The following is a 14,234-nucleotide window of genomic DNA, read 5'->3' as shown; positions in this document are numbered from 1 at the left end:
GTTCCCACCCACGGGGTAACGGGTTCCCCTCCCCACGGGGTAACGGGATCCCCCCCCATGGGGTAACGGGTTTCCCCCACGGCTTAATGGGTTTCCCCTCCACATGGTAACGGGTTCCCCCCCCACATGGTAACGGGCTCCCCCCCACGGGATAACAGGTTCCCCCCACGGGGTAACAGGTTTCCCCCCCACATGGTAACGGGTTCCCCCCCATGGGGTAATGGGGTCCCCCCCACATGGTAATGGGGTCCCCCCACATGGTAATGGGTTCCCCCCACATGGTAATGGGTTCCCCCCCCCCCCACACATGGTAACGGGTTCCCCCCCCACATGGTAACGGGTTCCCCCCCATGGGGTAATGGGGTCCCCCCCACATGGCGACGTGTTCCCCCCCCACATGGTAATTTGTTCACCTCCACGGGGTAACGGGTTCCCCCCCCACATGGTAACGGGCTTCCCCCCCCCCCCATGGGGTAATGGGCTCCCCCCCCCCGGGGTAACAGGTCCCCCCCCACTGGGTAACGGGTTCCCCCCCCCCCCCACATGGTAACGGGCTCCCCCCCCCCCCCCCCCATGGGGTAACGGGCTCCCCCCCGGGGGGTAACAGGTCCCCACTCACTGGGTAACGGGTTCCCCCCCCACATGGTAATGGGTTTCCCCCCACAGGGTAACGGGTCTCCCCCCACGGGGTAACGGGTTCCTCCCTCCCGCTCCCCCAACGGGGTAATGGGTTCCTCCCCACCTCCCCCAACAGGGTAACGGGTTCCCCTCACATGGTAACGAGTTCCCCTCCCTCCACGGGGTAACGGGATTCTCCCCCAGGGGTAACCGGTTCCCCACCCCTATGGGGAAACGGGTTCTCCCCCCCCAAGGGGTAACAGGATCACCCCCCACGAGGTAACGGGATCCCCCCCACGGGGTAACGGGTTCCCCCCCCCCCCCCACATGGTAACGGGTTCCCCCCCAACGGGGTAACGGGTTCCCCCCCCCACCGGTTAACGGGTTCACCCTCCCACATGGTAACGGAATCCCCCCCCCACAGGGTAACGGGTTCCCCCTCACAGGGTAATGGGTTTCCCCCCACATGGTAATGGGTTCCCCCCCACGGGGTAATGGGTTCCCCCCACATGGTAATGGGTTCCCCCCCCTCCCCCCTCGGGGTAACGGGTTCCCCCTCATGGGGTAATGGGTTCCCCCCACAGGGTAACGGGTTTCTCCCCCACACCCACACCCCCACGGGGTAACGGGTTCCCCCCACATGGTAACGGGTTCCCCCCCCACATGGTAACGGGTTTCCCCCCACAGGGTAACGGGTCTCCCCCCACGGGGTAACGGGTTCCTCCCTCCCGCTCCCCCAACGGGGTAATGGGTTCCTCCCCACCTCCCCCAACAGGGTAACGGGTTCCCCTCACATGGTAACGAGTTCCCCTCCCTCCACGGGGTAACGGGATTCTCCCCCAGGGGTAACCGGTTCCCCACCCCTATGGGGAAACGGGTTCTCCCCCCCCAAGGGGTAACAGGATCACCCCCCACGAGGTAACGGGATCCCCCCCACGGGGTAACGGGTTCCCCCCCCCCCCCCCCCACATGGTAACGGGTTCCCCCCCAACAGGGTAACGGGTTCCCCCCCCGGGGGGTAACAGGTCCCCACTCACTGGGTAACGGGTTCCTCCCCCCCACAGGGTAACGGGTTTCCCCCCACAGGGTAACGGGTCTCCCCCCACGGGGTAACGGGTTCCTCCCTCCCGCTCCCCCAACGGGGTAATGGGTTCCTCCCCCACCTCCCCAACAGGGTAACGGGTTCCCCTCACATGGTAACGAGTTCCCCTCCCTCCACGGGGTAACGGGATTCTCCCCCAGGGGTAACCGGTTCCCCACCCCTATGGGGAAACGGGTTCTCCCCCCCCAAGGGGTAACAGGATCACCCCCCACGAGGTAACGGGATCCCCCCCACGGGGTAACGGGTTCCCCCCCCCCCCCCCCACATGGTAACGGGTTCCCCCCCAACGGGGTAACGGGTTCCCCCCCCCACCCGGTTAACGGGTTCACCCTCCCACATGGTAACGGAATCCCCCCCCCCACAGGGTAACGGGTTCCCCCTCACAGGGTAATGGGTTCCCCCCCACGGGGGTAATGGGTTCCCCCCACATGGTAACGGGTTCCCCCCCTCCCCCCTCGGGGTAACGGGTTCCCCCTCACGGGGTAATGGGTTCCCCCCACAGGGTAACGGGTTTCTCCCCCACACCCACACCCCCACGGGGTAACGGGTTCCCCCCACATGGTAACGGGTTCCCCCCCCACATGGTAACAGGTTCCCCCCACATGGTAACGGTTTCCACCCCCCACGAGGTAATGGGTTCCGCCTCACGGGGTAACGGGTTCCCCCCACATGGTAGTGGGTTCCCCCCCACAGGGTAACGGGTTCCCCCCCCTTCTCGGGGTAATGGGTTCCCCCTCACGGGGTAATGGGTTCCCCCCCACATGGTAACGGGTCCCCCCTTCCCGGGGTAATGGGTTCCCCCTCACGGGGTAACGGGTTCCCCCTCCCACATGGTAACGGGTTCCCCCCCACATGGTATCGGGTCCCCTCCCCACGGGGTAACGGGATCCCCCCCCCCACGGGGTAATGGGTTCCCCCCCCCACATGGTAACGGATTCCCCCTCCCACATGGTAACGGGTTCCCCCCCCACATGGTATCGGGTCCCCTCCCCACGGGGTAACGGGATCCCCCCCACGGGGTAATGGGTTCCCCCCCCACATGGTAACGGATTCCCCCTCCCACATGGTAACGGGTTCCCCCCATCATGGTAACGGGATCCCCCCCCAAGGGGGTAATGGGTTCCCCCCGCCACATGGTAACGGATTCCCCCCCCACAGGGTAATGGGTTCCTCCCACGGCGTAATGGGTTCCCCCCCCCAACATGGTAATGGGTTCCCCCCCCCCCACATGGTAATGGGCTCCCCCCCACGGGATAACAGGTTTCCCCCCCACATGGTAACGGGTTCCCCCCCATGGGGTAATGGGGTCCCCCCCACATGGTAACGGGTTCCCCCCCACATGGTAATGGGTCCCCCCCCCCCACATGGTAACGGGTTCCCCCCCCACATGGTAATTTGTTCGCCTCCACGGGGTAACGGGTTTCCCCTCCACATGGTAACGGGTTCCCCCCCCCACATGGTAACGGGCTCCCCCCCGGGGGGTAACAGGTCCCCCCCCACTGGGTAAACGGGTTCCCCCCCCCCCCCACATTGTAACGGGCTCCCCCCCACCCCCCCCCAATGGGGAAACGGGCTCCCCCCCGGGGGGTAACAGGTCCCCCCCCACTGGGTAATGGGTTACTCCCCCCCACAGGGTAACAGGTCTCCCCCCACAGGGTAACGGGTTCCCCCCCCAACAGGGTAACGGGTTCCCCCCCACGGGGTAATGGGTCTCCTCCCACAAGGTAACGGGTTCCTCCCACATGGTAACAGTTCCCCCACCCCCCCCCCCCCAAACGAGGTAATGGGTTCCCCCCACATGGTAACGGGTTCCCCCCCATGGGGTAATGGGGTCCCCCCCCACATGGTAACGGGTTCCCCCCACATGTTAATGGGTCCCCCCCCCCACATGGTAACGGGTTCCCCCCCCACATGGTAATTTGTTCGCCTCCACGGGGTAACGGGTTTCCCCTCCACATGGTAACGGGTTCCCCCCCCCACATGGTAACGGGCTCCCCCCCGGGGGGTAACAGGTCCCCCCCCCACTGGGTAACGGGTTCCCCCCCCCCCACATTGTAACGGGCTCCCCCCCCCGCCCCCCCCAATGGGGAAACGGGCTCCCCCCCGGGGGGTAACAGGTCCCCCCCCACTGGGTAATGGGTTCCTCCCCCCCACAGGGTAACAGGTCTCCCCCCACAGGGTAACGGGTTCCCCCCCAACAGGGTAACGGGTTCCCCCCCACGGGGTAATGGGTCTCCTCCCACAAGGTAACGGGTTCCTCCCACATGGTAACAGTTCCCCCACCCCCCCCCCCCCCCCAAACGAGGTAATGGGTTCCCCCCACATGGTAACGGGATCCCCCCCCACATGGTAACGGGTTCCCACCCCACAGGGTAATAGGTTCCCCCCCCCCCCCCACATGGTAACGGGTTCCCCCCCACAGGGTAACGGTTTCCCCCCCCCACATGGTAACGGGCTCCCCCCACGAGGTAATGGGTTCCCCACCCCCACAGGGTAACGGATTCCCCCTCACAGGGTAATGGGTTCCCCCCACATAGTAACGGTTTCCCGCCCACATGGTAACGGGTTCCCATCCATGAGGTAATGGGTTCCCCACCCTCACAGGGTAACGGGTTCCCCCTCACAGGGTACCGGGTTCCCCCCCCACATGGTAACGGGTTCCCCCCACATGGTAACGGTTTCCCCCCCCCCACGAGGTAATGGGTTCCCCACCCCCACAGGGTAACGGGTTCCGCCCACATGGTAATGGGTTCCCCCCCACAGGGTAACGTGTCCCCCTTCCCGGGGTAATGGGTTCCCACCCACGGGGTAACGGGTTCCCCTCCCCACGGGGTAACGGGATCCCCCCCCATGGGGTAACGGGTTCCCCCTCACAGGGTAATGGGTTCCCCCCACATGGTAATGGGTTCCCCCCACATGGTAATGGGTTCCCCCCCACGGGGTAATGGGTTCCCCCCACATGGTAACAGGTTCCCCCCCCCTCCCCCCTCGGGGTAACGGGTTCCCCCTCACAGGGTAATGGGTTCCCCCCACAGGGTAACTGGTTTTTCCCCCACCCCCCCACGGGGTAATGAGTTCCCCCCCCCCCCCTCACGGGGTAACGGGTTCCCCCCACAAGGTAACGGGTTCACCCCACATGGTAACGGGTTCCCTCCCCCCCACATGGTAACGGGTTCCCCCCCACATGGTAACGGGTTCCCCGCCCATGGGGTAATGGGGTCCCCCCCCACATGGTAACGGATTCCCCCCCCCACATGGTAATGGGTTCCCCCCCCACTGGGTAATGGTTTCCCCCCCATATTGTAACGGGTCCCCCTCCCCCCCCCAACATGGTAACGGGTTCCCCCCCCACATGGTAATGGGTTCCCCCCCCCACGGGGTAACAGGTTCCCCGCCCCACGGGGTAACGGGCTCCCCCCCCCCACATGGTATCGGGTTTCCCCCCCCACATGGTAACGGGCTCCCCCCCACCCCCCCCCCACGGGGTAACTGGTTCCCCGCCCCACGGGGTAACGGGCTCCCCCCCCCACATGGTATCGGGTTTCCCCCCCCACATGGTAACGGGCTCCCCCCCACCCCCCCCCACGGGGTAACTGGTTCCCCGCCCCACGGGGTAACGGGCTCCCCCCCCCCCCCACAGGGTAACGGGTTCCCCCCCACTGGGTAACGGGTTCCCCCCACAGGGTAACGGGTCTCCCCCCACAGGGTAACGGGTTTCCCCCTCATTGGATAACGGGTCCCCCCCCCACATAGTAACGGGCTCCCCCCCAAGGGATAACAGGTTCCCCCCATGGGGTAACAGGTTTCCCCCCCCACATGGTAACGGGTTCCCCCCCCATGGGGTAATGGGGTCCCCCCCACATGGTAACGGGCTCCCCCCCCCCCCCCATAGGGTAACGGGCTCCCCCCCCACATGGTAACGGGTTTCCCCCCATGGGGTAATGGGGTCCCCCCCACATGGTAACGGGTTCCCCCCCCACATGGTAACGGGTTCCCCCCATGGGGTAATGGGGTCCCCCCCACATGGTAACGGGTTCCCCCCCCACATGGTAATTTGTTCACCTCCACGGGGTAACGGGTTTCCCCTCCACATGGTAACGGGTTCCCCCCCCACATGGTAACGGGCTCCCCCCCCCCCCCCCTCATGGGGTAACGGGCTCCCCCCCCGGGGGTAACAGGTCCCCCCCACTGGGTAACGGGTTCCCCCCCCCCCCACATGGTAACGGGCTCCTCCCCCCCCATGGGGTAACGGGCTCCCCCCCCAGGGGGTAACAGGTCCCCCCCCACTGGGTAACGGGTTCCTCCCCCCCACAGGGTAACGGGTCTCCCCCCACAGGGTAACAGGTCTCCCCCCACAGGGTAACGGGTCTCCCCCCACAGGGTAACGGGTCTCTCCCCCCACAGGGTAACAGGTCTCTCCCCACAGGGTAACGGGTTCCTCCCCAACGGGGTAACGGGCCCCCCCCAAGGGGTAATGGGTTCCCCCACACATGGTAATGGGTCCCCCCCCCCCCACACATGGTAACGGGTCCTCCCCCCTCATGGGGTAACGGGCTCTCCCCCCGGGGGGTAACAGGTCCCCCCCCCCCACTGGGTAACGGGTTCCCCCCCCCCCCCAACATGGTAACGGGCTCCTCCCCCCCCATGGGGTAACGGGCTCCCCCCCCGGGGGGTAACAGGTCCCCCCCCCACTGGGTAACGGGTTCCTCCCCCCCACAGGGTAACGGGTCTCCCCCCACAGGGTAACGGGTCTCCCCCCACAGGGTAACGGGTCTCTCCCCCCACAGGGTAACAGGTCTCCCCCCACAGGGTAACGGGTTCCTCCCCAACGGGGTAACGGGCCCCCCCCCAAGGGGTAATGGGTTCCCCCACACATGGTAACGGGTTCCACTCCCCCCCACGGGGTAACGGGTTCACCCCACATGGTAACGGGTTCCCCCCCCCTCGGGGTAATGGGTTCCCCCTCACAGGGTAACGGGCCCCCCCCCTCGGGGTAATGGGTTCCCCCCCACTGGGTAACGGGTTCCCCCCCCACCCCCCCACATGGTAACGGGCTCCCCCCCCCCCCCCATGGGGTAACGGGCTCCCCCCCGGGGGGTAACAGGTCCCCCCCCACTGGGTAACGGGTTCCTCCCCCCCACAGGGTAACGGGTCTCCCCCCACAGGGTAACAGGTCTCCCCCCACAGGGTAATGGGTTTCCCCCCACAGGGTAACATGTCTCCCCCCACAGGGTAACAGGTCTCCCCCCACAGGGTAACGGGTTCCTCCCCAACGGGGTAACGGGCCCCCCCCCCAAGGGGTAATGGGTTCCCCCACACATGGTAACGGGTTCCACTCCCCCCCACGGGGTAACGGTTTCCTCCCTCCCGCTCCCCCAACGGGGTAATGGGTTCCTCTCCACCTCCCCCAACAGGGTAACGGGTTCCCCTCACATGGTAACGAGTTCCCCTCCCTCCACGGGGTAACGGGATTCTCCCCCAGGGGTAACCGGTTCCCCACCCGCATGGGGAAACGGGTTCTCCCCCCCCAAGGGGTAACAGGATCACCCCCCCACGAGGTAACGGGATCCCCCCCACGGGGTAACGGGTTCCCCCCCCCCACATGGTAACGGGTTCCCCCCCCACGGGGTAACGGGTTCCCCCCCCACATGGTAACGGGTTCCCCCCTCCCCCCTCGGGGTAACGGGTTCCCCCTCACGGGGTAATGGGTTCCCCCCACAGGGTAACGGGTTTCTCCCCCACACACCCCCCCCACGGGGTAATGGGTTCCCCCCCTCGGGGTAACGGGTCCCCCCCACGGGGTAACGGGTTCCCCCCACATGGTAACGGGTTCCCCCCCCACATGGTAACAGGTTCCCCCCACATGGTAACGGTTCCCCCCCTCCACGAGGTAATGGGTTCCGCCTCACGGGGTAACGGGTTCCCCCCACATGGTAGTGGGTTCCCCCCCACAGGGTAACGGGTTCCCCCCCCCCCTCTCGGGGTAATGGGTTCCCCCTCACGGGGTAATGGGTTCCCCCCCACATGGTAACGGGTCCCCCTTCCCGGGGTAATGGGTTCCCCCTCACGGGGTAACGGATTCCCCCTCCCACATGGTAACGGGTTCCCCCCCACATGGTATCGGGTCCCCTCCCCACGGGGTAACGGGATCCCCCCCCCACGGGGTAATGGGTTCCCCCCCCACATGGTAACGGATTCCCCCTCCCACATGGTAACGGGTTCCCCCCCACATGGTAACGGGTCCCCTCCCCACGGGGTAACGGGATCCCCCCCACGGGGTAATGGGTTCCCCCCCCACATGGTAACGGATTCCCCCTCCCACATGGTAACGGGTTCCCCCCCACATGGTAACGGGATCCCCCCCCAAGGGGGTAATGGGTTCCCCCCCACAAGGTAACGGATTTCCCCCCCCACAGGGTAATGGGTTCCTCCCACGGCGTAATGGGTTCCCCCCCAACATGGTAACGGGTTCCCCCCCCCCACATGGTAATGGGCTCCCCCCCACGGGATAACAGGTTTCCCCCCCACATGGTAACGGGTTCCCCCCCATGGGGTAATGGGGTCCCCCCCACATGGTAAAGGGTTCCCCCCCACATGGTAATGGGTCCCCCCCCCCCCCACATGGTAACGGGTTCCCCCCCCACATGGTAATTTGTTCGCCTCCACAGGGTAACGGGTTTCCCCTCCACATGGTAACGGGTTCCCCCCCCCACATGGTAACGGGCTCCCCCGCCCCCTATGGGGTAACGGGCTCCCCCCGGGGGGTAACAGGTCCCCCCCCACTGGGTAACGGGTTCCCCCCCCCCACATGGTAACGGGCTCTCCCCCCCCCCCCAATGGGGAAACGGGCTCCCCCCCGGGGGGTAACAGGTCCCCCCCCACTGGGTAATGGGTTCCTCCCCCCCACAGGGTAACGGGTTCCCCCCCACGGGGTAATGGGTCTCCTCCAACAAGGTAACGGGTTCCTCCCACATGGTAACAGTTCCCCCCCACGGGGTAACGGGTTCCCCCCCCCCACATGGTAACAGGTTCCCCCCCCACAGGGTAATAGGTTCCCCCCCCCCCCCACATGGTAACGGGTTCCCCCCCACAGGGTAACGGATTTCCCCCCCCCCACATGGTAACGGGCTCCCCCCCACGAGGTAATGGGTTCCCCACCCCCACAGGGTAACGGGTTCCCCCTCACAGGCTAATGGGTTCCCCCCACATAGTAACGGTTTCCCGCCCACATGGTAACGGGTTCCCATCCATGAGGTAATGGGTTCCCCACCCTCACAGGGTAACGGGTTCCCCCCCACAGGGTAATGGGTTCCCCCCACATGGTAACGGGTTCCCCCCCATGGGGTAATGGGTTCCCCCCACATGGTAATGGGTTCCCCCCACATGGTAACGGGTTCCCCCTCACAGGGTAATGGGTTCCCCCCACAGGGTAACTGGTTTTTCCCCCACCCCCCCACGGGGTAATGGGTTCCCCCCCCCCCCCCCCACGGGGTAACGGGTTCCCCCCACAAGGTAACGGGTTCACCCCACATGGTAACGGGTTCCCCCCCCCTTCGGGGTAATGGGTTCGCCCTCACGGGGTAATGGGTTCCCCTCCACAGGGTAACGTGTTCCCCCTTCCCGGGGTAATGGGTTCCCACCCAAGGGGTAATGGACTCCCCCTCACGGGGTAACGGGATCTCCCCCCCACAGGGTAACGGGATCCCCCCCCCCCCCCCCCCATGGGGTAACGGGATCTCCCCCCCACATGGTAACGGATCCCCCCCCCCACAGTGTAACGGGTTCCCCCCACGGCGTAATGGGTTCCACCCACATGGTAACGGGTCCCCCCCCACGGGGTAACGGGATCCCCCCCCACGGGGTAATGGGTTCCCCCCCAACATGGTAATGGATTCCCCCCCCCACAGGGTAACGGGTTCCCGCCCCCCACGGGGTAATGGGTTCCCCCCCCCCCACGTGGTAACGGGTTCCCCCCCCACGGGGTAATGGGTTCCCCCCCCATATGGTAACGGGCTCCCCCCCACGAGGTAATGGGTTTCCCCCCCCCCACATGGTAACGGGTTCCCCCTCACAGGCTAATGGGTTCCCCCCACATAGTAACGGTTTCCCGCCCACATGGTAACGGGTTCCCATCCATGAGGTAATGGGTTCCCCACCCTCACAGGGTAACGGGTTCCCCCCCACAGGGTACCGGGTTCCCCCCCACATGGTAACGGGTTCCCCCCACATGGTAACGGGTTCCCCCCCATGGGGTAATGGGTTCCCCCCCACGGGGTAATGCGTTCCCCCCACATGGTAACGGGTTCCCCCCCCCCCTCCCGCCTCGGGGTAACGGGTTCCCCCTCACAGGGTAATGGGTTCCCCCCACAGGGTAACTGGTTTTTCCCCCACCCCCCCACAGGGTAATGGGTCGTTCCCCCCCCCCCCCCCCACGGGGTAACGGGTTCCCCCCACAAGGTAACGGGTTCACCCCACATGGTAACGGGTTCCCCCCCCCTCGGGGTAATGGGTTCCCCCTCACAGGGTAACGCCCCCCCCCCTCGGGGTAATGGGTTCCCCCTCACGGGGTAATGGGTTCCCCTCCACAGGGTAACGTGTTCCCCCTTCCCGGGGTAATGGGTTCCCACCCACGGGGTAATGGACTCCCCCTCACGGGGTAACGGGATTCCCCCCCCCCACAGGGTAACGGGTCTCCCCCCACAGGGTAACGGGTATCCCCCTCATTGGATAACGGGTCCCCCCCCCCCATGTGGTAACAGGTCGCCCCCCCCCCCCCTCCAACAGGGTAACGGGTCTCCCCCCACGGGGTAATGGGTTCCCCCCCAACATGGTAATGGATTCCCCCCCCACAGGGTAACGGGTTTCCGCCCCCCACGGGGTAATGTGTTCCCCCCCCACATGATAACGGGTTCCCCCCCCCCCCCACATGGTAACGGGTTCCCCGCCCATGGGGTAATGGGGTCCCCCCCACATGGTAACGGATTCCCCCCCCACATGGTAATGGGTTCCCCCCCCCACTGGGTAATGGTTTCCCCCCCATATTGTAACGGGTTCCCCCCCCCATGGGGTAATGGGTCCCCCCCCCAACATGGTAACGGGTTCCCCCCCCTACAGGGTAACGGGTTTCCCCCCCCCCCCCCACATGGTATCGGGTTCCCCCCCCCCCCACATGGTAATGGGCTCCCCCCCCCCCCCACGGGGTAACAGGTTCCCCGCCCCACGGGGTAACGGGTTCCCCCCACAGGGTAATGGGTCTCCCCCCACAGGGTAACGGGTCTCCCCCCACAGGGTAATGGGTTTCCCCCTCATTGGATAACGGGTCCCCCCCCATGTGGTAACAGGTCGCCCCCCCCCCCCCCCCACAGGGTAACGGGTCTCCCCCCACAGGGTAACGGGTTTCCCCCTCATTGGATAACGGGTCCCCCCCCCCCCCCATGTGGTAACAGGTCGCCCCCCCCCCCCCTCCAACAGGGTAACGGGTCTCCCCCCACAGGGTAATGGGTTTCCCCCTCATTGGATAACGGGTCCCCCCCCATGTGGTAACAGGTCGCCCCCCCCCCCCTCCAACAGGGTAACGGGTCTCCCCCCACAGGGTAACGGGTTTCCCCCTCATTGGATAACGGGTCCCCCCCCATGTGGTAACAGGTCACCCCCCCCCCCCAACAGGGTAACGGGTCTCCCCCCGCGGGGTAACGGGTTTCCTCCACACGGAGTAACGTGTTCCCCCCCCAGTGAAGTAATGGGTTCCCCACAGTAGAGTAATGGGTTTCCCCCTGAGGGGTGTTGGATTTCCCCCTGCGGGGTATTGGGTTTCCACCCGCTGCTTAACGGTTTTTTTTCCCTGCGGGGTAACGTGTTTGTTGTTGTCACCCTCTCAGGAAGCCCTGGAGGCCTGTCAGACCCGAATCTCCAAGATGGAGCTGCAGCAGCAGCAGCAGCAGGTGGTGCAGCTGGAGGGGCTGGAGAATGGGACAGCGCGCACCCTCCTGGGGAAGCTCATCAACGTGTTGCTGGCTGTCATGGCTGTCCTCCTGGTGTTTGTGTCCACCCTGGTGCCGCTGATGAAGACGCGAAGCAGGACGTGTAGCACTTTGTTCTTCCTGGTTTTTCTGGGCCTGGCCTGGAGGAACTGGCAGGCCATCAGTGGCTCCCTGGGACAACTCACTCCCCTTCTGACATGACACCAAGCCCAGGGCATGGGCCTCAGTGAATGGAGTATATGTGGAATCTGAGTGGATTTGTTTACAGATAGAAAAGTCACCTTCTCTATCCCTGACTGGAAGTTGCCGACAGTGTTTGAAGTTCAAAGTGAACTGTTTGGCATTTGAGTCATAATTGTGGGAACTCTCCTCCAGCACAGGTACTGGCTAAATGAAGATAAATGGACAAAGGGACTATAAGCTTGATTGTTTAATAATAATAATAATAATACCCCCCACTCCATCTCCAAATCTCTCTCAGGGGAGGGTGGAAGTATGGAATCGATAACAGAATTGCCTAAAATTTAGTGCACGGTGTACTTTTTTTTAAAACAAAAATAATCTTTTGTATTTACTTTGACTGTGCCCTGACCTGCGTTATTGAGAAGTAGCTCACTGTGAAATAAGAGCACATTCCGTCGTCAGCAAATGGATCCAAGATTGTTATTTCAGTCTCTCTACCGTCACCTGTGTTGAAAGACTCCAGACTGGGATGAGCTTGAAGTAATCGTTGCAAGTCACGGCCTTGTCTCGGGCCGATCCAAATGATCGTATTGTGGACTGATGATGCCACAGTTATTCGGGGTCGCCATTCGGGCCCGTCCTTTCTGCCTTCAAAATCCATGCACTCCTCCCTTGATACACACACACACTCCCTCCCACCTCCTTCCTGAGCATATACCCCATTCTGTATCAACTAACAGACTTGAAGAGTGTAACACTCAAAGCACCTCAGTGGCTTCCTCATTGCTTGTGAGAGATATACTGTTTCTTTTTAGCAGACGTTTTGTTTTTTAACATTCAAGCAGCAAAGTAGAGTTTGAGTAATTCAAATGAAGTGACAAATTGTATCATTGAGCCCAGTGCCTACTGTCCAAGTCCTGGTTGACTGAGTGAAGGCTGTCAGAGCACCGGAGAGGCAAAGGGGGTACACAGAAAACCAGCCACTCCTGCCTTTTGTAACAAGGAGGTTTTAAGAGACCCTACAGAAGACATGCCCATTTGGAATGAGATGTTTAATTTAAGTCAACAGAAACGCAAAATAAAGAGTTATATTCTTCCTGTCAGCACAAGAGTGTGAAACTGTGAATGTACACTGTCCCAACCATCAATAGGAGCAGGGGCACTCTCAGCCGCGAACAGGGCTGGGAGACTTTGGAATTCCTTCAGTGACAACTAGGTTAGCTTCTTGCTGCTCCATCCCATCAATGACCCTCGCAGCTTGTTGATTATCTCAGATTGTCAGCAGCAGGCCATGTACCGTACTTAAATAAAGACCATCGCTGTTAATCACTGTCCCTTTCTTGTGGAACTGGGGAGAGGGTATCGCTGCATGTTTTAAATCCAGGTTCAATGTCTGACTCATGGATCATCTCTGGTGCATTACCCACTGTTACATTCACAAGAAGTACCAGCACAAATACAGATTCATTTTAGATTAGAGGAATAGAAAGGCCGATGATTATCTAAATGGACAGAAAATTCAAAGTGCTTTGGTGCAGATGGATCTGGGTGTCTTTTGCATGAATCACAGAAAATTAGTGTACAGGTTCAGCAGATAATAAGGAAAGCAAATGAATTTCAGCTTGTTCCTTTCTTCCGCCTTTGAATATTCCTCTCAACAGGCATTTAGTAATGAGAAGAATAATTGGCAGGTTGTTCAATCCCCAACTCGTTCCACTAAAATGGCATCCAAATGGCAAAATGGCTGGCATCAGCTACCAGTTTGAATGGTTCTTCATAATTTAGTGCTGCTAAAGTGTTGTAATTGGTCCAGTTCTCAAATTGTCAAAGGCACTCTGACATGTGTTTTTTACCCTTCACATTTCTTGAATTCCTTCCTACAAATTTGTAAAGGCAACCTAGAGTTCGACAGGTTAGAGATAAAGTCCACTCATATTGGAGAATTTTGCGTTTTTTTCTTCAGCGTGGGAAAATCCAAACTACTCTACCAGGTCTAGGTATGACCTGGCCTTACCCCACTGTGCAGCTGTTGTCATTTCCACTGTGGCACATTCACTGTCAATCAACTGATGACCAAGTTGACTCAAATTGTTGGTTCAAATGGTGTAAATGTTGGTCCAAGGTTTGGCTGAAGATAGCCAAGTTTTCAGTGTAGGTAACGCAATTACTCTGTTGTGAAGAAGGGTCACCAGATCTGAAAGATTAGCTCTGCTTTCTCTCCACTGATCCTGCCAGGCCTGCTGAGTTTTCCCAGCAAGCTCTATGTTTGTTTCTGATTTTCACCATCCACGGTTTTTTTTTAAACAGTTACTTAATTCTCTAGTCACTTTGTTGGTTAATCATTGGAAAGT

General features: G+C 62.0%; 1 protein-coding gene across 8 annotated transcripts in view; it reads left to right on the top strand.

The window, feature by feature from the left end:
- LOC140483939 (transmembrane and coiled-coil domains protein 1-like) overlaps positions 1-13,209 on the top strand; it is a 105,065-nt gene extending 91,856 nt beyond the window's left edge. For 7 of the 8 annotated variants that reach the window (XM_072582790.1, XM_072582792.1, XM_072582791.1 and 4 more), the window contains one exon: positions 11,599-13,209. In XM_072582790.1, the coding sequence (XP_072438891.1) occupies positions 11,599-11,901 (303 nt within the window). In that variant the 3' untranslated portion in view covers positions 11,902-13,209. The remainder of the gene's footprint in view (positions 1-11,598) is intronic. The other variant, XR_011962069.1, reaches the window with a different exon arrangement.
- Positions 13,210-14,234: the final 1,025 nt, after the last annotated feature.

The sequence above is a fragment of the Chiloscyllium punctatum genome, chromosome 12 (assembly GCF_047496795.1).
Source record: "Chiloscyllium punctatum isolate Juve2018m chromosome 12, sChiPun1.3, whole genome shotgun sequence".
Lineage (NCBI taxonomy): Eukaryota > Metazoa > Chordata > Chondrichthyes > Orectolobiformes > Hemiscylliidae > Chiloscyllium > Chiloscyllium punctatum.
This window is presented reverse-complemented; position numbering and strand designations above follow the sequence as displayed.